This window comes from Arachis ipaensis, chromosome B10, assembly GCF_059453495.1.
Source record: "Arachis ipaensis isolate K30076 ecotype BB chromosome B10, ASM5945349v1, whole genome shotgun sequence".
In the NCBI taxonomy this organism is placed as follows: domain Eukaryota; kingdom Viridiplantae; phylum Streptophyta; class Magnoliopsida; order Fabales; family Fabaceae; genus Arachis; species Arachis ipaensis.
The window spans coordinates 124,867,681-124,895,168 of NC_142435.1; the positions used below are offsets into that span (position 1 = coordinate 124,867,681).

Consider the following 27,488-nt stretch of genomic DNA (forward strand, 5'->3'; position numbering starts at 1 on the left):
AAACAAATTCACGCCAGAAGCGTGGTAGGCCTGTCGATTCCAAAGACAAAAATTCTCGAAAAAGAAAAGAGGTAAATACTATTCCTGTTGGAAAAGACATAGTAAAAACACCTGCAGTTGTCCAAAATTCTGATATAGTTTTAACGCCAGAAGATGTTCAGGTACCTGAAAATTGTGAAAATGACGAGATCTCGATAAATTATGTCTCTACAAGAGACAAATGGGACCGAAATAAGACAATTGTCAATAAAATATTTGCATATAATATGGCATTAAATATCATGCATGAAAGTAAGGATCTTGAGCCAAGAACAGTCGAAGAATGTTGACAAAGGAATGATTGACCAAAATGAAAAGAAGTCATGAAAGTTGAGTTAGATTCACTTGCAAAACGTGAAGTCTTTGGACCTGTAGTCCGTACTCCAGAAGATGTAAAACCTGTTGAATACCAATAGGTATTTGTGAGAAAACGGAATAAGAAAAATGAAGTTGTGCGCTACAAAGCCCGAGTTGTGGCACAAGGTTTTTCACAAAGACCCGGTATAGATTATGAAGAAACGTATTCCCCTGTAGTGGATGCGATAACATTGCGTTATTTGGTCAGTTTATCCACATATCATAAACTATATATGCATTTAATGGATGTGGTAACAACCTACTTATACGGCTCATTAGATCGTGATATCTATATGAAAGTTTCTGAAGGACTGAAGATTTCTAAATCATCCAATGAATATTTGTAGGGGTTATACTCAGTTAAATTGTAAAGATCTTTATATGGTCTAAAACAATTTGGACGAATGTGGTATAATCGTCTTACTAAGTATCTAGCCAAAAACGAATTTAAGAATGATGATATCTGCCCATATGTTTTCATAAAGAAATCTACATCTGGATTCATCATAATTGCTATATACGTTGATAATTTAAATATCATTGGAACTCCTGAAGAGATTTCAACAAGTATAAAAACTCTAAAAGAAGAGTTTGAGATGAAAGATCTTGGAAAGACTAAATTTTGTCTTGGCCTGTAGATCAAGCATACAAAAAATGAGATCTTTATTCATTAAACAAAATACACAGAAAAAATATTGAAGAGATTTTATATGGATAAGTCACATCTGTTAAGTGCCCCAATGATCGTAAGATCTTTGGATGTGAAAAACGATCAATTCCGTCCTAAGGAAGAAAATGAAGATATCCTTGGTCCTGAAGTACCATATCTTAGTGCCATTGGAGTGCTAATGTATCTTGCTAATAATATAAGACCCGATATATCATTTGCTGTAAATTTACTAGCAAGATATAGTTCCTCTCAAACCAGAAGACATTGGAATGGAATCAAACAAATCTTTTGATATCTTCATGGAACCGGTTGATATGGGATTGTTTTATCCATATGGATCTAAGTCACATCTAGTTGGCTATGCAGATGCAAGATACTTGTCTGATCCACACAAAGGGAGATCTCAAATAAGATATTTGTTCACATATGGTGGTACAGCTATATCATGGAGGTCGACGAAACAGACAATAGCAGCAACCTCCTCTAATCATGCTGAAATACTAGCGATACATGAAGCTAGTCGCGAGTATTTTTGGCTCAAGAGTTTGATCCAATGGTCCTGTTTGAAGATAATACAACATGCATTGCTCAACTTAAATGCGCATATATCAAAAGTGATAGAACAAAGCATATTTCTCCTAAATTTTTCTTCACTTATAATCTTCAAAATCAAGAGACAATTGATATCTAACAGATCCGCTCAAGTGACAATCTGGCAGATTTATTTACAAAGTCACTCCCAAAATCCTCCTTTGAAAAATTGGTACATCAGATTAGGATACATCGATTTCAAGATATTAAATGATGTCGACAAGAGGGGGAGATTGTACTCTTTTTTCCTTGGTCAGATTTTTTTCTCATTGGATTTTTCTTGACAAGGTTTTTAACGAGGCAGTCCCCATCACAAAGGATATTGTACTCTTTTTCCTTCACTAAAATTTTTTCCAATGAATTTTTTTTTACTAAAGTTTTTATGAGGCATAATCCTAAATAGATATCTGTTGTGATAAGGTTGAATAGGTGGATGTCCATTCTCAAGAGAGAATAAATTTAATAAGAGTTGAAAATAAGAAATTTTTGCATGTATAAATAAAGGATAAATCCTCAGACAATACACACAACAACATATACTTTCTTTCTCTTTTTATACATAGCAATAATACTCTTCCTTTTCTATACATTGCTAATATTTCTCTTCTTCTCTTTTATGTTGCTACATATATTTTAAATATATGAATTATCTCTATTATATTGAGTAATTATATTGATGAATATAATATTAATACTAAAACCATCTATTTATGTTTCTTTATTTTATATCTATTTCTCTTTCTAATTTATTTATTTTACGACAAAAAAAAAAGGCATTCTGACACTAAATATAAGTAGAACTCACTGCTTCGATGCTTGAATGTTTTCTGTGGGCCTTTTAGAGCCCAACAAAAACATCGCAATATATAGGGGTGTACATGACCCGACCCGGTCCGAAGACCCGACCCGATTCCGAACACTTTAGGAGCTAATTTAGTGTGATTTCATCGGGTCTAGGGCCGGATAAGGATCTAAAAAATAGATCCAGTCATTATTTCGGGTCATCCGAACTCGGTTCGGTGGCCCAGTCATCATACAGAATTAATATTTTGTGTTATTAGTGATGGATGATGGCTATTCTTATGTGGAATTTAAATATTGTAAACCTTAATTTTTTGTGTTATTAGTCATTATAAGATTATAAGTTAATATTTTATGTTTAAAATACATAAAACTTTAGACTAATACATAATATTGTGTTATTTGTATTGATTTAAATATTTGGTGTTATTAGACAATATTAGTATTGATTATGGTTATACTATAATTTTAGAAAATGGTTGGTTCTTGTTATATTTTTTTAAGTGAATTTTACTATATGAATTATGAAATAATAGTTGGAGATTAGGTGATTTTTACATGCTAAAGACCGGGTTATATCCGATTTTTATTCGATTTTTACCCAATCTAAAAATACGTAGGTTTCATCAGATTTAGGATCAGATTAGGATCTACAAATTAGACTCGATCTATATTTCAAACCAAATCTAAATTAAGCCAAATCCGGTGTTACCGACATGTACACCCCCTAGCAATAGTGCAATACACAAGAGTGGGTCAGTGAAACACTCTCCCCTGACTTCAAAGATAATCGTGCATTCGTGCTCTTCTTCTTTCTTCCTTGACGACGCCATAGCCACCAAAGATACCTTGTGGTTCCTTGCTTCTTGCAATTTCTTTGCTTGCTTTCCCTGCTGGTCAAAGAACGCCCACGCGGAACCCTCTTCATTTGCTTTCCGCCACCAGCCGCCAGGGCCTTGTGCTTGAGCAGCGACCTTGTGCATGAGCGCGGTCTGAATCGTTATCCAAGCTACGATTCACAATTTGGACTTGACACGTACGATTCTGACATTGAATCGAACATTTTGAGGCATGTGTGATTCAAGCCAACGATTTGAATCGAAGACGCCCGGACTCGTATCGACTCGCATGATTCCCGATTCGGAATCGCAGATTCGACTACCTTGTGACGAACGACAATAGCTGTGGTGACGTTTCGGGCTTTCACCTGCTCTCTTGCCTGCCACCCCAACTGAATCTGCGATCCAATCACCTCGCCTATGGCCGTCGACGACAGGTGGTGCGTCGTCACCGGAGGTCGCGGCTTCGCCGCCCGCCACCTGGTGGAAATGTTGATCCAAGACAACACCTACTTTGTTCGCATCGCAGATCTCGGAGCCACTATCGAACTCGAACCGTCCGAACAACTCGGGACTCTAAGCCAAGCCTTGAGCTCTGGTCGCGCCCAATACGTCTCTCTCGATCTTCGTAATAAGGAACACGTCCTCAAAGGTTACCCCTCCTAACTGCTTCAATGTCGTTTATCAAAAATTCAAAACGTATGGTGTTTAACGGTGTCGTTTCTCGTTGCAGCATTGGAAGGTTGTGAGGTTGTTTTCCACATGGCTGCTCCAAACTCATCCATTAACAACTATCAGCTTCATCATTCTGTCAATGTCCAAGGTAAAATGCTCAATCTTATGTTTGCTTTTTCTTCCTGGAATGCCAACTGTTTGATGGAACGTTTGAAAGGAAAGTAACTGACATTGAGATTTTTGTTTTGCAAGGAACACAGAATGTCATTGATGCTTGTGTTCAACTTAGAGTGAAGCGGCTTGTTTACACCAGCTCATCTAGTGTTGTATTTGATGGCGTTCATGGAATTCACAATGGAAAGGAATCAATGCCCTATCCACCTAAGGTACCTGCCATAACTACTCTCGATGTTGCTTGTAACATGAGATAATGCATACATTTTGTATTGGCTTGGTGGATGGTGCATTTTATATTATATTTTTCGGGACTTGAAATGTTTCTCAATCTTGTTAACCTGTTATTTATGTAATTGGCACGGTCCTAAACTGAGTTTTGCACTGCTTTCAGCATAATGATCATTATTCTGCTACTAAAGCTCAGGGTGAGGCATTGGTTTTGAAGGCTAATGGAACTAGTGGGATCCTGACATGCTCGCTACGTCCTAGTAGCATTTTTGGGCCTGGTGATAGACTGATGGTGCCTTCGTCAGTTGATGCTGCCAAGGCAGGGAAAACTAAGGTAAATATTGCTGTACCTTCTAATTCTGTGGATATGGTTTTCTGTATGCAACTTTGTTTCTGGCATCATCATTGTACTTTGTGTTCATGTAGCAATTTGAGTATGGGCTATAGAATACATTTTTGTAGTTTTTGCGTGATTTAGGCAGGCTTAATGTTTATTCGATCTGTTCTCTGCTCTTTATATCCTATCCCCTTTGGGCTGAGCAGAATGAGAAGAGTTAGCAATTAGCTTGACTTTACTGCTTTGTAGAGCCTTGTAGCTGATGCTATGGCATACTTCCTGACTCTTAATGTGAGTTTCTGCTGAAGGCTATGCTTTGCACTGCATTTGTAGTGAGTGCCCTAATAAATTTTTGTACTCTCCTTCAATAGCTTATTAATCCGGACAATTAATCTTGAGTGGGACATAGCTTGATGATTCAAATTATCCATGAATTGAAAGAAATTGGCTTGTTGCAAATAATAGAAAACCTTTGTGCTTCCAGAAACAAAGAGGGATTTGGACAGAGCAATATGCACATGTAACTTATTACCAGAAAATTTCTTAAAGTCTTTTAATTCTTTAATTTTAATTCTCTCTTGAACAGTTCATTATTGGTGATGGCAATAACATGTATGATTTCACTTATGTTGGAAATGTGGCTCATTCCCATTTATGTGCTGACCGAGCTCTAGCTTCAGAGGGGGAAGTTTCAAAAAAAGCTGCAGGAGAGGTACCTTTGAAAGATTCTCTCATTACATTTTTTGGTATATAAATATTTGTTTAATTATGTAAATGAAGATTAAACATGGACATCTTAGAAGGCGGTGATGATGATCCTGCTCTATTGTAGATGGGTTGTTAGTTATTCACAGGTGTACATTCTTTAGAAACCACAGTTGCTAACATGATGATGAGTTGATGATACATTTAAGGGTAGAATTTCTTCTTTTGGGTGAATGACAGGACCTAGAAAATATATGTTTCAGCAAAGACATTATGTTTGACGTAGTTAGTTTGTTAGATTCTAATTTAATCAAATTATTCATTTCATGAAAGATTCATTAGGCATTTGCATACTGAAGGAGGGGGTGGGGAAGGAACTTGGTTATTAGCATGATAAGGTAGGAAATTAGCAGTTTCTGTAGTGTTTTCATGCTGAAGTTTTTTCCCCCTCTGTTTCCTGTAGGCATATTTCATAACAAATATGGAACCTATAAAATTTTGGGAATTCATGTCACTTATTCTAGAAGGTCTTGGATATGAAAGGTATACTGTGAGTCATTTGATATTTCTTGCTCTCATTTTGCTTATGCTATTTATTTATTTATTTTTTTGATTGATTGAATGTAAGAACTCATTTTTTTTATTGTGGCCCTCCGGATGTGAAAGCAAAGTTTCTCAATTCATGTGAATTTAGCATGAAAATTAGCATGGTCCATTATTTGCAAAAGATACGAATTGGAAAATACTAGCAATATTTACTATCACACTGGAGACTTGTAGTTAAATCCTAATCAAATACTTAAGCTAAAATAAGAAAGATATACAACAAAAAACCTTATTCCACTTGGTAGGGTTGATTATATGAATCAAATAATATCATTGTGTCTTATCATGTATCATGTTTGCGGTGAGATAGTTCATACAGAGATCTTGCTTGACCACTTTATGTAGAGTCCTTTTAGGTCATCGCCTACCCCTAACAACTAGTTTATCTGCTATCTGATCCTCCATTCTCACTAGATGCTCTACTGGTCTTCTCTTCACATGTCCAAACCACCTAAAATGAGATTGCACAATCTTTTCAACAATGGGAGCTACTCCAATTTTTTCTCTCATATCCTGGTTCCTTATTATGTCCATACGCATATGACTGCTCATCCATCGAAGCATACTCCTTTGGGTCACATTGAATATAAGTTCATGTTCATCTTTTGCCGGTCAACACTCTGTTCATACAACATAATTGGTCTAAAGGCAGTGCGATAAAATGTACCCTTAAGTTTTAGATGTACTTTTTTTGTCGCATATAAAAATAAAAATTGAAGCACTCTGCCATTTTGACTAACTTCCTTGAATCCTATAATTTACATCATCATCTATTTCTCCATTGTCTTGAATAATACCACCAAGATACTAAAATCTCGTGGTATAATATCTTTTCCGATTTTCATTTTTGTGCAAGTCTTTCCCCTTCCGCTGCTAAACTTGCATTCTATATACTCATCTTAGTGTGACTTATGCGCAAACCATGTACTTTCTCTCCAAGTCCAACTTCTCATTCAAATCTTCTTGCTATTCTTCCAAAGACGATGTCATCCGTGAAGAGTGTGCTCCATGGTACAAGTTCTTGAATATGCGTGGTAAGCACTTCCAACACAAGTTTGAAAAGATACGGGCTTAGAGATGACTCTTGGTGTAATCATACACCGATAGAAAATTATTCTGTTACACCATATTGGGTTTTACACTAGTTGTAACCCCATCGTATATGTCCTTAATTACATGAATATATGTAATACTTACTCTCTTCCTCTCCAAAACCTTCCAAAGGTATCCTATCATATGCTTTTTCAAGTTAATAAAAACCATGTGTAGATTCTTTTGTTACTTCAGGGCCTCTCCATCATTCTCCATTTCTCCTTAACAACTATATAGACTTTATGGTATATCTTACTGGGATAAAGACCAAACTCTAAACTCCGAAACATGAGTCTCTTGTTTCAACCTTTATCCTATCACCCTTTCCCACAGCTGCATTGTTGGCTCATGCGCTTGATCCTTCTATAGTTTTCACAACTTTGTATATTTCCCTGATTCTTGTAGATAAGGACTAAAATGTTCTTCCTCCATTTGTTTGACATCTCTTAGACCTTAAAATATCATTAAAGAGTTTAGTTAACCAACAGACGCTTTTTCTTCCTAAACCTTTCTAAACTTCAATAGGGATATTAACCAGGCTCACTACTCTACCATTCTTCATCCCTTTTAGAGTCTCCTTAACTTCAAAATCTCAAATTTTTTGGTAGTAAATGAAGTTTTGGTCCTCCTCCCTTGTTTGTAACAAACCTGAGCATGAAAGAGTCTTATGTCCATCATTAAATAACTTGTGAAAGTAGCTCTTCCATCTGTTGTTGATGTTCTCGTTTGTGGCCAAAACTTAACCATTATTGTCTTTAATGCACTTAACTTGATCCAAATTTATATTTTCTTTCTTGACCCTTCACTATGTTGTAAATGCATGTTTCCCCTTTTTACATACCCAAAGACTGATAAAACTCTAATAAACTCTTGTTCTTGCTTCACTTACTGCCATTTTTGTCTCCTTAACCGTCTTATACTTATTCCAATTTTCACATTGCGGCATAAAAACCATACTTTAAAACATTCCCTCTTCATGTTTACCTTCTCTTGCACACTTGTCGCCCATCATGATTCTTTATCTCTAGCTCCATTACCTCTAGTCTCTTTGTTTGTTACCTTTCATCTGCCACCTCCTAGTCCTTGGGTTCCTCTTTTGTCTACTTCTCCACACCTTTCACTAAACACAAAAATCCATAATAAGCACCCTATGTTAGGTAGTCAAACTCTCTTGTGGGATAATTTTGGTCGGATTTTTTTAACACCCTATGTGCTGTTCATCCTACATGACCTCTACCCTGTTTATAATACAACCATTCTGGCAAACCATCAGCTTGTCACTAAAATTTTGTGACACCACATACTTAAACAAAAACTTACATGTTATTTGTTGTTCAATAATGTGGAAGGTGCAACCCTATGCTGAGCATAGGTCTGAAGTTGCTATCAAATAAGGATATGGGATTATCGGAAATTTTCATCTTATCGTAGCTGTTATTTGGTATCCTTTCAATTTTTAATTATAATCAGATAAAATTCCTTTCTGCTACCTCTCTTTTTGTGGGATTGTTCACTGCTGCTCTGGTTTTTCTTTTATATGTTAATGAGAATGTTGGTTTCTACTTTTCTATCATTATTAATAAATAATAATTTCTATGTTTCTGTATCTCTTATAGTTAAATTGAAAAGAAATATGGGATATAGTTTTGCTTATCCCACCAAAAAACTGTAAAAGTGTAGTCATGGCACTATCAATTCCTTTTATTTGTTAGCTGAGTTCATTTAGTTTGCAGGCCAAGAATAAAGATCCCTGCCTTTGTTCTCATGCCAATTGCACTATTGGTGGAATATACATATAAGCTGCTAGGTCCATATGGTATGAAGGTGCCTCAGTTAACACCTTCAAGAGTAAGACTCCTATCTTGCAACAGAACTTTTGATTGCTCAAAAGCAAAGGAGCGCCTTGGATATGAACCCATTGTAACGCTAAAGGTTTTGTGATATTTCTTATTTTATTATGCATTGAATATTTTGGTTTATTGTTTTGTAGAACTTTTGTGTAGTTTCTAAGTTTATGTATATCCTTTGTGATCTATATTCCTTGCAATCTTGGCACATTGATAAAATAAAACAATGTTCAATTCTGGAATTCCACTCATAATTGATAATATTGAGTTAATATCATTATCTTGAAGTCAACTATTGGATTTGACTTGTAAAATATATGGTGTTTTATTCACAAAGGTTCATATTTTTATGGTGGTGAGTGTAGATGCTAGTCCTAGTTGTTGCCTGGTGTTTCATTTCTAATGTGATTGCAATTTTTTTTCCCTACAGGAGGGTTTGCGTAGGACAATTGATTCATTTTCACACTTGAGGGCTGAAAATCAACTCAAGCCCAAAAGAGAAGGTCCCTCGAAAGCTTCAGTATATCTTGGGAGTGGAAGAGGTATGAATAATCAACTATAATCCATTTAACTTATTTGATTAGAAACTCTGGATATGCTGATTTGTTTAATGCTGTTTTAGGTTTGTTGTAAAAGAAATCTGAAAGGCATATATTCATTTTCAAAGGCAAATAAACTTGGGGAAATCATGATTACTAATGTGGCATTTAGCCTCTAACCCGTGGGCCACTCTTCATAAAATACTATCTATTCTATATAGGTCTATGTTGATATGAAGCATTGCATTTTACCTTTGTAATTTCTTATTGATGTGAAAGTGCAAAGAACAAGTGTTGGAACTTAGAAGTTCCGACTTAGAGTTGGTATTCTAACTCAATCCATTATCATAATCTATTAATGGTAATGGTTTCATATCGCTTTTACCTAATGTACAAACACAACACTGTTACCGTTTGGTGCTGGGAGTGATTTTACAATTTACTTTTATCTATCTATTGGTTATAACTTGTAACTGATGTACTTATTTGCAGTTGCTGACACATTGCTTTGGAAGGATAGAAAGCGAACGATCACCACATTGTTAGTCTTGATTGCAATATACTTAAGCTTCATTGCACCTGGGAATACTTTCATTACTGCTCTTTCAAAGCTTCTGTTGTTCGTATTGATCTTTTTATTCATTCATGGGATTCTACCGGCAAAAGTGTACGTACACTATTTACTGTTCAATGGTTAATTGTCAATTACATGATGATACTGATATGTGTTAGCTCACCCAGTAATGAATGATATATATACTTTGTAACCATGAAGATGATCTGGCTGTTTTGAAGCTTTGTAGTCCAGTTTCCGATGTGAAGATAAATGCTAACCCTCTCTTGTACTCTATGTATATGAAGATTGGGGTACACTGTTCAGAAAATGCCCAAATCCTGGTTTCACTTATCAGAAGACATGTCACATCAACTTGCTGTCTCCGTGGTATCAGTATGGAATATTCCTATGAATGTTTTGAAATCCCTTGCACAAGGGACCGAGTGGATGCTATTCTTTAAGGTACCTAAACTGCATTGCATTTTCCCCCTTGCCATTGCTTGCTGCTGCAATGCCTATGGAATATATAAGATGCATTTAGTGATCTACAACTTAAGTTGTGAAATTTGCTGAAAAAGTGAAGGCCTTAAATTTGGAACTGTCATTTCAAAATTTCATGTAAGTTAGATTTTGACTATGGGGAGGATTAGAATTAGATATCCAGATTACTTCAATTTACTAAGGATAAAGTTTCTCAAGTATCTAGTGCGCTGAAATATCTTTGCCTTGATCAATAGGTTGTTTTCTCTTTGCTCCTTCTTAGCTTCTTTGGTGCATTTTCACTTCAGAACTTATATAAGATAGGTATGCTCTCTCTCTCTCTCTCTCTCTCTCTCTCTCTCTCTCTCTCTCTCTCTCTCTCTCTCTCTCTCATTTTGCACTTGTATGTACCATTTGCCTGCACAAAAAATTATACTGCTAGACTTGCCTCCACTTAATTAAATGATTGAATCTATTCATACTACAAGCTTCACACTTGTATTTGTTTATTATGAGTGAACTAACTATTCATAGGCAATTCTAAATTGCTGCCATACCCATACCGGGTAATTACCTGCTAGTGGTGCTACTTATCAACTAAGTATTACAATAAACAAATACTTCCTAAATATAAATTACTTTTCATAAAACATCAATCTTGCACTTTAAAATATGAGAATCTAAAAATTTGAAGTTTTCAATACTTTTGTTGTGCATTTATTAAAGGAAATAAATTTAAAAAGTTTCTATTCAAAGTAATCTCAACAAGTGCCCTAAGGGCACTAGTTAGCAGAACCTTCAAAATATGTGATTTGCGAGTAAAGTAATACTAACGTGTTTGAATCCGCAGTTCCTTGATGGTAAATTGGTAATGAATAATGATGATAGTTTCTCTTTTTCTTGTCATTTACAGGACTTACCACTGCATTTATTGCTTTCTACATTTATGAAAAGAAAGAGGAAGAAATTGATGACTTATTCATAAAAGCACTTTCTTTTGGATGCAAATTGAAATCTGATGCCATAAGGAAGTTCCTTCCTTCTAAGAAGAGTGAGTGATAGCTTGTAACCCCTAGTTTTTTCTTGGATAAGGGGATGAGCAATATCTCAAGTTTTGTATGCTGTGGAGTTCATTGTATGACTGTACAATACTGGGATTTTTTATTTATATTGAACTAACCTATAAAATGTTAGTATTTATTTGTTAATTCTTAAGCTGGTTTGGAATTCAAAATTACAATGCGTAGCAATTTCTCTACTAGAGACATGATGTAGCATTCTTGGACTAGAAAATGCATAGTTTCTTTGTTTTAATCTGACTGCTTCGACATTTAAATATCTTTAATTTCTTAGGTCGAAGACATTTAAATATCTAAATGATATATTCATCATTTGTGCTAAACCCATGCTTATTATGACTTCGTGAGCAAAATTGTAAAACCATGAGCTGGTAATAGAAAGAGTTGTGAGACGCCCTTATATTCAACATATTTCTAATGTCAAAAATGATTCTTAGGTTCTAATATGGGAGATTTAAGTTCTTGTTACCAGTTTAACTAATTTGGATTGATCTAATAGTTAGTTTACTGGTCTACTTAATCAAGTGTTGGGAGTTTGAATTTTACTTTGTCCACACAACAACTTATTAGTTAGTGACAAATTTTTAAATAAAGTTTCGATCTGTTATGGATTAGTATTTGGTCTGTCCAGTTGGAGAATACCGTGGCGTGGAGAAACCAAAAAAGGTTCTTGTTATCCATTTAACTCGTGCCTCCTTTATTAAAACAAACTTGGAAAAAAAACTGTTATATAATATATGTATTTAAGCTTTATATTAAAATTTATTTTATCCAAATTTCATTAAAACTAATAAATTTTTAATTGACTTTATAAAACCAAGTCATGCTTTCTTGATCTAGTGTATAGTCCAATAAGTCACATATATTAAGTATACATGTTTAAAGGTTACAACAATAACAACAAAGTCTTATCTAAGTGAGGTCGGCTACATGGATCTAACAATATCATTGCAACCTATTATGTATTATGTTTATAATGAAATTATTGACGCCGAATCTCTTTTAACAACCCAATGTGTGGTCTTAAATATTTTTTAACCACATAATGTATGGTCTTTTTAAATATTTCTCTATCATTTGCCATTGTGTGAATAGTTATCCTAATAAAAACAAGTTGCTAGTTGGGACCTGGAATAACCGGAAAGGATTGAAAACCTTACTTTTGTGGGGGTAATGGTAGTGTGATGATATCCATAAGGGTGGCCCTCACTGGCTCACTTATCACTTATGTAAATTGTCATTGCCAGACTAACACCATGTCCATGGAATGTGCGGTTTGCATGTCTCTTACTGTTTGGAATAATGTGTACTGCACAATGCGCATCGTGTTTGTGTAGGTCAGCAAAGTGCAATTTGTAGAGGAATACTTTACTGGAATTTACTGGAGCAAGAGGACTCTCTTGTCCAAGTTAAACCATTATTATAGGACTGTAGTAGCCTAGTAGGGGCTGCGCTCCTCAATAGTATATGTTAAGTTTAATTACTTCCTCAAATTCAAAAGGCAAAAAATAATGCTATTAGAATAGACCTGCATTTTGGCTGTATTATTGAATTAATTAGTGCCTTATTAGCTTGCACAATCAGGTATGGTTACAAACATAGTAATCACTATTCTATTTTATGTAAACCATCATTTATTCAGTATTTACAACTGTTAGATGAAAAGGAATATATATCTCAAGAATATATTAATTATATTATATGGTATAAATTTAAAATACTATATATTACTTAGTGATATATTAGATTATATGTAAATTAATATTAAATTTAAAAGTTAATTTGTAAACAATATCATACAATACATTTATTTAATTTAATTTGGCAATTTATATATGATTTGATAATATTATTATATAAAAGAAATACAAAGAAAAAATATACCATTTTAATATAGATAATAATTATTCTTAACTGTTACTTTGTAATTCAATTGAATAATAATATGAATTAAATTTAATTGATAAAGAAGTTTAAAATTTTGTTTAGTAGCATATGAAAAGTAATTTAAATTTTATAATGGTTGGTGATTTAAAATAAAAAATTAATTCAAAATTTAATAATTATAAAAAATAAAATTATTCATAAATTAGACTATAAGTAATAAAAACATTAATTGAAGTTTATTCACATGATTTCATATAATTATTTTTTATTTTTATTTTTATTTTAAATAGTTACTTTTGTTTATTTTTTTTATTGGTTATATTTAAATACTATGGTATAATGATAAAACTATTAAATAAAATACAAGTATGAATATTATTAATATTTTGATAATTAAAAATGACATTCAATTATTTTATTTTATTTTTCATGAATCATGACAACATGTGTTTTTAATAATATTATTATAACTAAATGATATTAAAAAATATAAATTGTTGAAAAAAAAAGAAGTGATATATAAGCAACAAAGACACTATATAACTTATGAATATAATTATACAAAGAAATAAAAAAATTAATGAATACAATCACACAATTACCTAATACATACGTTTAGTAAATTAAAAAAATAAAAATAAAAGCTATGGTCATCCACCAAATTTCAGTTGTGCAAAAAATAGTAAGAATAAAGAGAGAGAAAGAGAAAGAGAAAGAGAAAGAGATATGAGATTATGTGAGAGGAGATAAAAAAAATGTGTGAAGTGAATATAAGAATGAGTGATAGTATGAAAGGAGAAGAGAAGGAATTAGATTTTAATCAAATTTATACCTATTAAAAAAATTAACATTAACATTGAGGGTTTTTTATTTAAATTAAATAAATATAGCATTTATGAAAATAAATAAACATTGAAGTAATTACAAAAATACATCCTCAGTCAAAAATGAACACATCTCGGATGCACAGACCCGTTCTATGATAGGGCGTCTGCAAGTCATATCTCGAATGCAACCGTGATATGTACATGCGCTGATATCGGACACTGAACATCTGAGATATGCGCGTTTTGTGATTGGGGTCAGTGCATCCGAGATAAACGCAATTATCCAGGATGGGGGATCAGCATCCGAGATACACGTGGTTGCGTATATAAGTCACAACATCCGGGAAGAATGTGCATTAGAACCCTTTTTCCAATTTTATGAGCTTCTAAACGTGTAAAATCGAGTTCTTTCACAAAATATGGCCCCCCGATCTCTTCTCCGCACGCTCAACGGCATCCATCTCATTCCGGATCTGAGTAGATACCGGCCTTCCCGATGCCTTCCGTCGCATGGCTGGATTGGGCTTCAGCCATGCACCATACCATGGAGGCCACATCTTTTTGTGTGGTATTGGCGGAAACTTCATCTTGTATACCTTGAATATAGAGGCCATCGTGTACAGGGGTCCACGAAATAACCCCACTTGATGCTCGCAGCTGCACATGCCGCCATGGCGTGTCGACATGGGTAATGTAATGACTGGAACAGAACACAGTCACATGTATGCACGGTCAAACGAATGCGATATGAAGTCTGTGACCAACCATCCACCGGCTCCATCTCTTCCACGCTAAACTCACAATGGGTGACTTGCATCATCGGCAGGCTCTTTCTGTTCTTATCTCTAGCTGCCAACAGCCGCTGCGAGTAGATCTATCCACCTGTAACTGAGCATGTGCTTCGCGATCTCTGCGCACAAAAAGCTGTTGCAACCTCTCATATGTTGCCCTAATAATCACTGCCACTGGAAGATTCTCCATTCCCTTCAACACGACATTTATACACTCCGATAGGTTCGTCGTCATGTGACCATACTAATGACCTTCGTCGCAATGTTGCAACCATAAATCCTTCCTGAAACAAAGCTCCCAATCCACCATTCATGGGATAGTGTACCTAAAGCATCCAAGTACCAGTCGCAGCCCTCCTTGCTTGGACTGTATGCAGCATTTATAAGGTACCTCTTACCCTCGGTCGATTTGAACCTTGAATTGAATTTTGAAGTCATGTGCTGGATGCAGTAAGCATGATATGCCGATGGAGGATGCCATCCACTGTAAGGTGCATTGAGAGCGGCGTGAATGGCCTGTGATCTATCTGATATGATAAGGATTCCTGGATGTGGAGTAACATGTTATCTCAAATTCGAGAGGAAAAACGACCATGACTCAGTTGTCTTAGACTCAACTAATGAGAAAGCTATGGGAAGAATATTGTTGTTACCATCTTAAGCCATGGCAATTAAAAGCACGGCCCCGTACTTTCTGTACAAGTGTGTTCCGTCCACGGATACAAAGGGCTTGCAATGCTTAAACGCTTCAATACATAGAGGAAATGCCCAAAAGAACTTTATCAAACTGACTCCACTCTTCGTCAACCATGTCCCCGTTGTAATAAAGAACAACAATGCATTCGTGGATCGTACCTAGGAGGCACTCCTACAAAGCTTGTAAGAGCGCGGGAATCCTATTGTATGACTCGTCCCAGTCGCCATAGATCTTGACAATCGCTTTTTACTTTGCCATCCACACCTTTCAATAAGAGGTATTGAAATCGTAACTCTGATGCACAGCACTTTGCAACACTGGGATAGACATCGATGGGTCAGTCTTTATCATAGGTAACACGACCTTGCAAATCAAACCACTATCCAGCTGAGCATGGTCCTGAGACATGGTAGGTGCCAGACAGGTATGTGATCCACTGAACCAATGATATTTAAGCCTATCTGACTCTAAAACTCTGTACTCCGCATTTTGTCGAATACTGTAGTTCTTCACCGTCATTAGAATTGCTTCACGGTTCCTGAACCTATGCCCAACTTGGAATTCCACCCCACCATCCGTGTTGTAATCCTCCCAGTCCATAGCATTCAAAAGATCATCCAGCTGCATTGCATCCAAGTTTAACGTTTGATAATGGTTAGGATCATCCGACAGTCGAGGAATGGCCAAAGGGGGAGGCAGTAGAAACCTACCAACATTGCTGCTGGGAGTCTTTGGTACATACTCATCTTCGGACACTGTATCGCTTGACTACCCGGACCTGGCAACATAAGTTGAATCACCTTCACTGTCGTCCTCGTCGGCACTATCATGAGGCTGGGCATAGTGGATCGGTGTCGCCTCGACCGGCACACCTTTAGGAGTCGAAGGAGACGGCCCACCACCAACAACTACATCACGGATCGTAGCATACAACTCCATCATATGTTGCGGTATTAGCCGTGTATGTACATCGAACACTACCCTCACATGATGATCCCCATCAATCCCTAATTACCGATTAGTAAATCTGCCATTCGAAAGTGAGTGTAGAAATCTATATGCAACCCGTCCAACCTCCTTCGTTCCTATTCCCCCCATATTGCTCAGCATGACCGTCTTTAGCGTATCCAAGCTATCAACCCGGTAAGTGCATAACTTGAAAGTCTTGTCAAACTCGAAAATCGCTCCTTCATCACCGTGTCTGACTATCCCATTAGCATAAAACACCACAAAGAAGAATTGATTATTCTCCATCAGAACAAAACGGAAAGAAGAGAAAGGGAAGAATGCTTTGTGAATTGTGTAAGTGGAGGTATTGGGATGGTCTTTATAAATAGACTTTTTCTACAACATATATTGGGTGCAGAGACATCTATACCATAATACACATATCTTGTGTGCTGAGACCCTAATCAGATACTTGACTATATCTCGGATGATGAGGGGGACATTAGAAAGCTGCGTTTATCTCGGATGCACTGACCCTAATCATGAAACGTGCGTATCTCGGATGCTCAGTATCCAATATCAGCGCATGTACATATCACGGTTGCATCCGAGATATGACTCACAGACGCCTATCACAGAACGGGGTCTGTGCATCCGAGATGTGTTCATTTTTGACAAACACCCTTAGCATCCGAAATGTGACTGAGGATGTATTTTTGTAATTACTTCAATGTTTATTTATTTTTATAAATACTATATTTATTTAATTTAAATAAAAAAATCCTAACATTGAAAGTAATAGTATAACCTACATAAAAATAAAGTATAAGAGAATATGAAAAGTTAAGGTTAAAAAAGAATCCTATAACATTATATAAAGATATGTTATTATGAAGAGATAAAAATACAATGAAATCTTTTGGCATAATATAAAGATAAAAAAATATGCTCAAGTTATGTGAATTAGCCACTTAAACTGACGTGACATTATAGTAAAAAACTAGTTAGAAGACTAACAATATATCTAAAAACTACCTTTAGCTCTGTTTTAATATATTATTAATAGATAGATATACTTTAACATTATTTAAACATCTATCTATCTATATATTTTTATTAAATAAAAATTAATACATATTTATTATAAAATAAACTTATGACATTAATTTTTGTGATTATACTATGTCATCAATTTAACATAAATGATAATTTTATAATTTAATAATTTTATAAAATAAAATAATAAATTTTTACATAATAATGATGCAAAATTAATTAAATTTAATACAAAAATAATGGTTAAATATAAGTAATATCTACATAATAATAATAATAATAATAATAATAATAATAATAATAATAATAATAATAATAATAATAATAGCAATTTTTAGTTACAAATATTTAATATGTATAATGACACATAACATTTTTTTACTATGCATATATTCTCATATATCATGACTAATAAAATATATTTATAATGTTGTATTATATTGGCTGATTTTTTTTTCATATGAAAATAATTATGGTATAACTCAACGAAATAGATGTATATAAAATATTTTCGCTACTATGGTGTCAGTGAAAATCGCAGCCTACGTTTTATTTTTTTATTTTGTTTCTTTTTTTTTTCGTTTATGAAACAAATCAAACACAGGTTGCGTGTTAAGTTTGTCACATTTTTATTGTTTATTTTTTTTTTGAAATGATCAAAACTCATCTTGCGTTTTTAAAATGGGCTTTTAAAATTTTTTTAAATACCAAAACGCAGATTACGTTTTAAATGTGCAGAATTTTTCTACTGAAAGCTGCAAAATGCAGCTTGATTTTGTACACAAAAAAATATTTTAACTCAGAGTCTTGTCTATAAATATGAAACTCAAATCTAGACTTGTACCTCACTTCTAGTCTCATTCCTCTTTCTTTCATATATTTTATATTTGTGAGTTTTTTTGACAATTAGTTGTGTTAAAAAAATCGGGTTAGATAAAGTCAGAGACGGAGATACACACTTAAAAAGGGGGGCAATGGCCCCCCCAATTTTTTATTTTTTTTTAACAAAAAAAAATAGACATGACCCCATTTTTTTTTATTTTCCAGTCCCCTTTTTTTTGGGTACATTTTTCTAGCCCTCTTTTAATTCATGAAAAAATCAGTCTATTTTTATATAACATTAATAAAGTATAATAATTTTAGGTCTAGCCCAATAATTCACTTTATTTAAAAAATAAAATATAAATTCTTTTTCTTCTCCTAATGTCTTCATTCACTCAAACTTCTCACTTTCACTTTGCAGTAGGTAACAACTTTTCCTATTTTTCTCTTTCTTTATCTCTTTAATCTTCTTATTTTCTACCTCTTTGACTCTTGCTTTTTTTTTTTTTGGCAAATTAAGAAAAAGATAGTAGTTCAACAAGTGGTTCTTCACTCCTCTTTCCTAAAAAATGTTCTATTTTTATTCTTTTTTATTTCAAAAAAATTATTGAACTAACAATAAAGACATATAGTCATATAAAAATAGAATAAATAAATTGTATTTAATATTACAATTTTTTATGGACTAGTAAATGTTACGTTGTAGGATGAAAGAATAAGAAGAATAAATTATATAATCTAGCATTGCAATTTTTTGTTTAATATTTTTTTATTATTTTTTTGTTAGTCTTGCCTAATTTTTTTCATGTTTTTTTATATATTTAGTTATTTACTTAATTTACTATTATTTGTTAATTAAGTTTATGTTATTATATGTTAGTTTGTATATTTAGTTTTTTTATTAGTTAACTATTTAATTACAATTTTATATTATTTAACTACAATGTTAGTATTATTGTTCTGAATTTTAATATCTTATTTTGAATTGAAATATAATTTTTTTATTTTATAAAGATTTAAATTATAATTTACACTTTTTGCTAAATATATTTTTAATTATAGGAACTTATTTGGCCATTTGAATAATGGGTAAGTTCAAAACCATTGATACATTTTTTAAAAGAAAAGATCAAGGGAATGAAGATACTTTGGCTATTACTTCTCCAATACTTGAAGGGTCATCAAATTTTATTACTTCAAGTTCTCCATTGAATAGCTCAAAGCGTCCACGACTTCTTCCTAATCAACTGGATGTTTTTCATTTGGAAAGAGATCTTGGAATGCGACCAATGATTTGGAAGTTTCCTCCAAATCAGAGAGATGAAATCCGTCGGGCTTATATTAAAGTTGGGCCAAATCAACCAGTTCTTGATAACTATCCATTTTCTGGTGATAAAAATCATCGTCGCTTTCAAGCTTCATGGTTTAAATTGTTCCCATCTTAGTTAGAATATTCTATAGAAGATGATGCCATATAGTGTTTTTCATGCTTTTTTTTTTGCTAAGGAACCTTCAATCAATACGGATTCAAATGCTTTTATTGAGAATGGTTTCAGGAATTGGAAAAAAGTAAATAGTGGAAAAGAATATGCTCTTTTGAATCACATTGGCAAAGGTCCCAACTCATTCCATCATAAGGATTGAAAATAATCGAATTCGACTAGGAGCAATCTATAGATTGCATTAGATGGTTGACATTTCAAGGTTGCGCCTATAGAGGATATGATGAAAGCCAAAGTTCAAGCAACAGAGATAACTTCTTGAAAATTTTGAAATTTTTGGGATCTTACAATGAAAAAGTGAAAAAAAATGTTTTGAAAAATGCTCCAAAAAATGCTAAGTATACTTCAAATGATGTCCAAAAAGAAATTCTACATATTCTTGCTACTAAGGTGAGAAATTCAATTAGAGAAGAGATTGGAGATGTCAAATTTTGTATTATTATTGATAAAGCTAGATATGAATCTAAAAAAGAGCAAATGGCCATTGTTTTGAGATTTGTTACTCTAGATGGTTTTGTTAAAGAGAGATTCTTCGATCTTGTGCATGTCACTGATACTTGTGCAATAACTTTAAAGAAAGAATTGATTTCTGTCCTTTCTCATTATAATCTCCAAGTTGAAAATATTAGGGGTCAAGGGTATGATGGTGCTAGCAACATGCGGAGTGAGTTGAATGATTTGCAAGCTTTGTTTTTTAAAGATTCTCCACAAGTATATTATGTACATTGTTTTGCTCATAGGTTACAATTAGCACGGGTGGTAGCTTCAAGAGAGGTACTTCAAATTCATGAATTTTTTACTCTATTAAACTCTATTGGCACTATTGTTAGTGCTTCTTCAAAAAGACATGATCAATTACAAGAAGCTCAAGCAATTGAAAATACAAACTTGGTTGCTCAAAATGAATTAGAAACAGGTAAAGGTGCGAATCAAGTAAGCACTTTACAAAGAGCTGGGGATACTTGATGGAGCTCTCACTTTAATTCTGTTTGCAGTTTGGTAAAAATATTTACTGCTATCAACATTGTTCTCAATAATATCATTGAAGATGGGACAACTTATGCACAAAGAGGTGAGGCTTATGGTGTTACTAAAATATATTGTCATTTGAATTTGTTTTCACTTTGCACTTGATGAAAGAGATTATGGGAATCAATAATGTTCTTTGCCAAGCACTTCAACAACAATCTCAAGATATTCTTAATACAATGCATATTGTTTCTACATCAAAGTTACTTCTTCAACAATTAAGAGATGGTGAATGGTGCAATTTTTTTGCAAATATTAAAGATTTTTGTGAAAAGTATGAAATTGAAGTTCCTAATATGAGGGCACAATATATTTTTGGAAGAGGTCGATCTCGTTAACCAAGTGTGACAGTTGAGCATCATTATCGAATAGATGTATTTTTGGCAACAATTGACTGTTAAATACAAGAGTTGAATAGTAGATTTAATGAGCAAACAATAGAGATTTTGACTTTGAGTTGTGCTTTGGATCCTAAGGACAATTTCAAATCATTTAACATTGAAGAAATTAGCAAGTTATCAGAGAAGTTTTATCCCCTTGACTTTCCTTCTAATGAGCTAAATATTTTGAAATCTCAGTTGCAACATTATCAGCATGATATACCAAATCATTTGAAAGGCGTTAGTATACTTTCTGAATTGTGCAACAAGTTACAAGAAACGGGAAAATCAAGAACTTATCACATGGTTAATAGATTAATACGTCTTGTTTTGACTCTACCAATGTCTACAGCAACAACAGAAAAAGCTTTTTCAGCAATGAAAATTATTAAGACACGACTCCAAAGTAAGATGGGTAATGAATTTCTTGTAGACAATTTGGTCATCTATATAGAAAAAGAATTAGTAGCTATTTTTGACACAAATTCAATAAAAGATGATTTTGAAAATAGAAAAAACTGTCGAATAGCCTTTTCATGATACAAAATTGTAAGTGGTAACTTTTATATATTATTGTCTTACTTTGATTGAGATTATATATTTATTTTTTTTAATTTTATCATTAGAAATAGTAATATAAAATATTTTTAGTAAATTATTAAATACCGCCCCCCTAAATAGTTAGTCTAGCTCCGCCCCTGGATGACGTTGAAGTTATGGAAGGTATTGCAAATTTGTGAGTGTATTATAATGGTGAGATTATACTACCAAATACACACGAAGGAGTAACTTTTGTTTGTGAATATCCGTTTTCATTTGCTATTCCATGCACCATGAGTTTTGTAGAGTTGCAAAATGGTTTTTATGAGAACATACAAAGTCACATTTCGAAGAGGGTGAGCAACATTTTATACAAGAATCTTGTACAAGTATTTAGTGGACTGATACAGTTTCAAATAATGTCTATCATTGACGACGCATTTATGCAGCAGATGTTCTATATTTATCAACAAACTTACTTTCACGTGCCGATGATAGAGCTGTACGTTGAGTTTGAATAGCATACGGGGTTGAACGCAGTTGGCGAGGAGGTCAATGTTGATGAACTTGGGAATATAGATTGGGAAGAAGATAACAACGATAGTGAAGAGGAGTTCGAAACCAACTATGAAGTCAATGACAAAAATGATGACGGAGACCTAGCAGGCAATCCAGCGGTGCAAAATGAATCAGATGCACTTGTAAACCAACACCCTTTTGGTGTTCCTTCTTTTATGTGAACTCTGGATCTCGCAGCCATGCATGTCTCGGAATTTCCTAAGTATGTGAATATGGGTATGTTATGGTTATTAATTAAAGTTACCACTACCATTTTTTTTTATTTGCCTTGACCGACTAACGGTGGTTCGCATGTCGTAGGTGAAGGCAATGTTGCGGCGGAAGATGGTGAGTTTAGTGTCGGAATAGAATTTGGTTCTAGAGAGTCGGTGATATCTGTAATCAAAAGCTACACTATCTTTAGAGGAGTTGATTACACTATGTATGAGTTTAAGCTGCAGACATTCTATGCAAAATGCAAGGGTTATGGTGCAGGGTGCGATTGACTTATCCGAGCTAGCTTGGTTTGAAAGAAATGTTGTTGGGAGATCAAGCGATACAATGGCAAACACACGTACACTATGGAGATGATTTCACAAGATCATGCCAAATTGGATTCAGACATAATTGCAGATACTATTAGGCCATTAGTTGAAGCAGACCCATTGATAAAGGTGAAGTCTATTATTGCAGAAATTCAATCCAGGTTCAACTACACTGTAAGTTACCGCAAGACTTGGTTGGCAAAACAGAAATCTATCGCAAAAGTTTTTGGTGATTGGGAAGTTTCTTACCAAACTCTGCCAGTATGGTTGACAGCAATGATTGCGAAGATGATAAGGTCTCGTGTTCAAATAAAAATGCTCTCCGTTTATCGTGAGAGTGAGGAGGTTCAAGGTGTAAAAGTTCTCCATCGCATTTTTTGGAGCTTCTGTCCATGTATTGCAACATTTAGACACCACAAGCCATTGGTTGCAGGTTGATGGCACACATCTGTATGGAAAATATAAAGGTGCACTTTTAGTTGCGGTGGCACAAGATAGAAATCAAAACATTGTGCCTATTGCATTTGCGATTGTCGAGGGTGAGACGGTAGACACATGAGAATTTTTCCTAACTGATTTGCGGAGATATGTTGTTACCATTGATGGTGTGGACATTATTTATGACTACCGTAACTCCATTGATGCAGCAATAGCTCGCAGTAATGGTGCATGGTCACCACCAAGAACGTGGCACATGTTCTACATCAGGCACATCGGGTCCAACTTCTTAAGAAGGTTCAAGACTCTGTATTTGCATAAACTAGTGGTTAACACAGGTATTTGAATTTGTTGTTATGGTCCTATTCATAGTAATTTGTGCCATCTACTTATGATGGCGTGGGCATTATTTCTGATCGCTATAACGCCATCTAATGTTGTTACTATTGATGGCGTGGGCATTATTTCTGACCGTCATAACTCCATCGATGCAGTAATAGCTTGCAGTAACGGTGCATGGTCACCACCAAGAGCGTGGCACATGTTCTGCATCAGGCACATCGGGTCCAACTTCTTAAGGAGATTGTTCAAGGCTCTATATTTGCATAAACTGGTGGTTAACACAGGTATTTGAATTCGTTGTTATGGTCCTATTCATAGTAATTTGTGGCATCTACTTATGATTACATGATTTGTTCTACAGGCTATTCTAGGACAGAATAGGAGTACAACAAAAACTACCAAAGACTTAAAGAGTGAGGTGAGGCATATACTCGATGGTGTGATAAGATCGGTGTTCAGAAATGGGTATTGGCATTCAATGGGCATCATCGTTGGGGTCAAATGACGATGAATTTGGTAGAGTGTGTAAATTCTGTCTTGAAGGGTACACGCAACCTTTCTGTGACCGCCATTGTTACGTCTACATTCTATCGGCTAAAAGAATTGTTTACTCGGAAGAGCGTTGAGGCTCATGACTGTGTCTGCAACGGATTCACGTATTCAGAATTTGCCACCAAACGAGTTAAAGAAAAATTTCGACGTGCAGGAAACATTGTTGTCAATCGGTTTGATAGGCGCAATGAAATGTTTGAGGTTCGTGAAATGCAAAATGGTTCTATATACACGGTTAACTTTATGCAACGACACTGCGATTGTGGCCATTTCAAGGTCGAGCGACTCCCATATCGCCACGTTCTTGAATATTGCGCTAACTAGCGTCTCAATTGGCAAGTATATGTACATCACGTGTACAAAATGTTTGAAATGTGCAAGGTGTATAGAGACCAATTTGTTCCGAATAATAATATTATTATTATATCATTATTTTTTCTTATTATTAGTGTTAATAATAACATTAATAATATTAATAATTAGCCACAACAATAATGGTTAGAATAATAATAATATATTAATAATAATAGTTAATAATATATTTAAATAATAATAATAATAATAATATATCATTATTATTGAACTCTTTCGAATAATAAATATTACTATTAACATATTAATAATAATAAATTATTATTGTCATAATAAACAATATTATAAAAATTAACAATATGTTAATAATAATAATAATTAATCATACATAACGAAAACACTAATAATAATAATAATAATTATTATTATTATTATTATTAATCATAATATTATTTATAATCATAACAAAAATATTAACAGATGTACCATTTTTTAGTTATTAAAAATAATAATCTGTTAAAAACATTAATATATTAATAATAATAGTTAACGATATATTAAAAAATAATAATAATAATAATAAAATAATAATATAATAATAATATATCATTATTGTCATACTCTTCCGAATAAAAATATATTTTTAAAATATTTTTATTAATATATTAATAATAATAAATTATTATTGTTATAATAAACAGTATTATAAAAAATTAATAATATACTAATGATAATAATAATTACTCATATATAACGAAATAATAATAATAATAATAATAATAATAATAATAATAATAATAATAATAATAATAATGTTATTATTAATAATAATAATAATGAAAAAACATCAATAAAATTAAAAGTTAAAATACAAATAAATAAATTTATTCATCATAAAAATATAAAAAAATACTTATCCATTAATGATCTAGATATTTAATAATATGTTCTTGAGGTAATGTAAAATCATGAACCATTTTTTTCTCTTAATTTTACTCCTCACCACTTAAACTACTCTCTTTCTTTTTTGCTATTCTTCTTCCTCCCTCTCTTGCAACGAAAATGCTGGAATCCTCTCTCCTTTACAACACAAAACGCTGAAACTCTCACCCCCTTACAACACAAAACGCTGAAATTCTCCTTGTAACAAAAAACTATGAACCCTCGCCAAAGTGAAACAACTTCACTTACGTTTTGCGTTATAAAGACCCACTTCAAATTTCTCCTACAACACATGTCGGACATGCAGCCCAGTTCATGCCAATCGCAACTTGCAATTTGCTTCTGCCAACCTGCCAAATAACACAGGTTGCATTTTGAACATACAGTTCCAAGGTGGTCAAATGACTGATCTTGTCCGCATGCAGGAGATATGAGACACGTTTCAATAGTTGATTGCCCCTCATGCCAAACACAGCTTGTATTTTGCAGTAGCCTTTTTTTTTTGTTTGTTTCATGCAAAACGTGACTTGTGTTTTTTAGGTCACTGAACATATAGAGCCACATATGTGGATAATACATCTTACACTAATATAGTTGAATAACACTATTTTTTACTCCATTTATAAATTAATTTCTGACATTTTTGTTATTCTTATTCTCAAATTTTTTTTCTAAACTCTTTTTTTTAATTATTTTTAAATACAATAAAAAATTTTAAAATTACATTATAGAACATCATCATCTTAAAAATATCAACAAATAGATATAGTTTATTTTTCAAGGCAGGTCTGAGTGAATTATTTATAAAAAATATTCACACCAATAAATAAAAAAATTTATTTTTTTTAGAATTGATTATATTTTATGATAAAATATATAAAAAAAATTTTACTATATAAAAAATTTTAAAAACATGCCTAAGTTAATATATAAGAAAGACTAACTTCATAAGACTTGTTGTTGTTGCGTATTTTTCTATTTTTTTATTTAAATAATTATATTGAATTATATACAAATTACAAATACTTTTTACAAATAAGTCTTTAAGATTAACATTAATTCACATATTATCTAATTAATTTTTAAATAATATAATATTTTTCAATTTATACTATATAGAATAATTAATTTAATTTTTTGCAAGTCGTACGAGTCTAAGTCTAGTTATAAATAAAAATAACAGAAATATTTGGTAACAAAAAAATATTAATAAAAATAGTCAAAATTTATTTTATTTAACATTAATTAATTATTATAATAATTAATAAATACTAAATAAAATAAATTTTAGTTAATTTTTTTTGTCTCATTAATATTACCGTAAAAATAAATAGTGAATAAATAAGTGATGATGGAGCCGAAATACAACAACATTAAATATTATTATCACTATATATTATTCCCTTATTAGAAACGTTTTAGGTGCGGCATTGTACTTTACTGAAGTTTTAGACTTGCATTCTTTTTCACCAACCAGATTTAATGTAAAATATATGAAGAGTTCAGATTGAGACAAACATGCTTGTTATGGACATGAACCCAAAAAAGTGTACAGAGAAAATGCAATCGATTCTTTCGTTGTGGAGTGTTTAAACATTGAAGATGTCGATTTTGTTCAAAGCAGTGAGCTGTTTATCTATTACAATGCAAAGCAGCAGCTCGGTCAAGAATGTCTCCAAATTAACACTCGTACAGTAGCACG

At 33.2% G+C, this 27,488-nt stretch overlaps 1 protein-coding gene across 2 annotated transcripts; it reads left to right on the forward strand.

Moving 5' to 3' along the window:
- The first annotated feature begins 3,156 nt into the window (after positions 1 to 3,156).
- LOC107620898 (3beta-hydroxysteroid-dehydrogenase/decarboxylase) lies at positions 3,157 to 11,850 on the forward strand. Of its 2 annotated transcripts, none has more exons than XM_088510232.1 (12): positions 3,157 to 3,949; positions 4,031 to 4,120; positions 4,225 to 4,358; positions 4,541 to 4,711; positions 5,301 to 5,426; positions 5,883 to 5,962; positions 8,851 to 9,049; positions 9,395 to 9,506; positions 9,996 to 10,170; positions 10,365 to 10,521; positions 10,797 to 10,863; positions 11,453 to 11,850. In XM_088510232.1, exons 1-12 carry the CDS (start codon positions 3,718 to 3,720, stop codon positions 11,596 to 11,598), a joined length of 1,689 nt encoding a protein of 562 aa, XP_088366358.1. In that variant the 5' UTR covers positions 3,157 to 3,717; the 3' UTR covers positions 11,599 to 11,850. The 2 variants fall into 2 exon arrangements, with proteins under 2 accessions (XP_088366358.1, XP_088366363.1); XM_088510237.1 differs by having other exon boundaries at positions 3,177 to 3,949; positions 4,233 to 4,358.
- Positions 11,851 to 27,488: the final 15,638 nt, after the last annotated feature.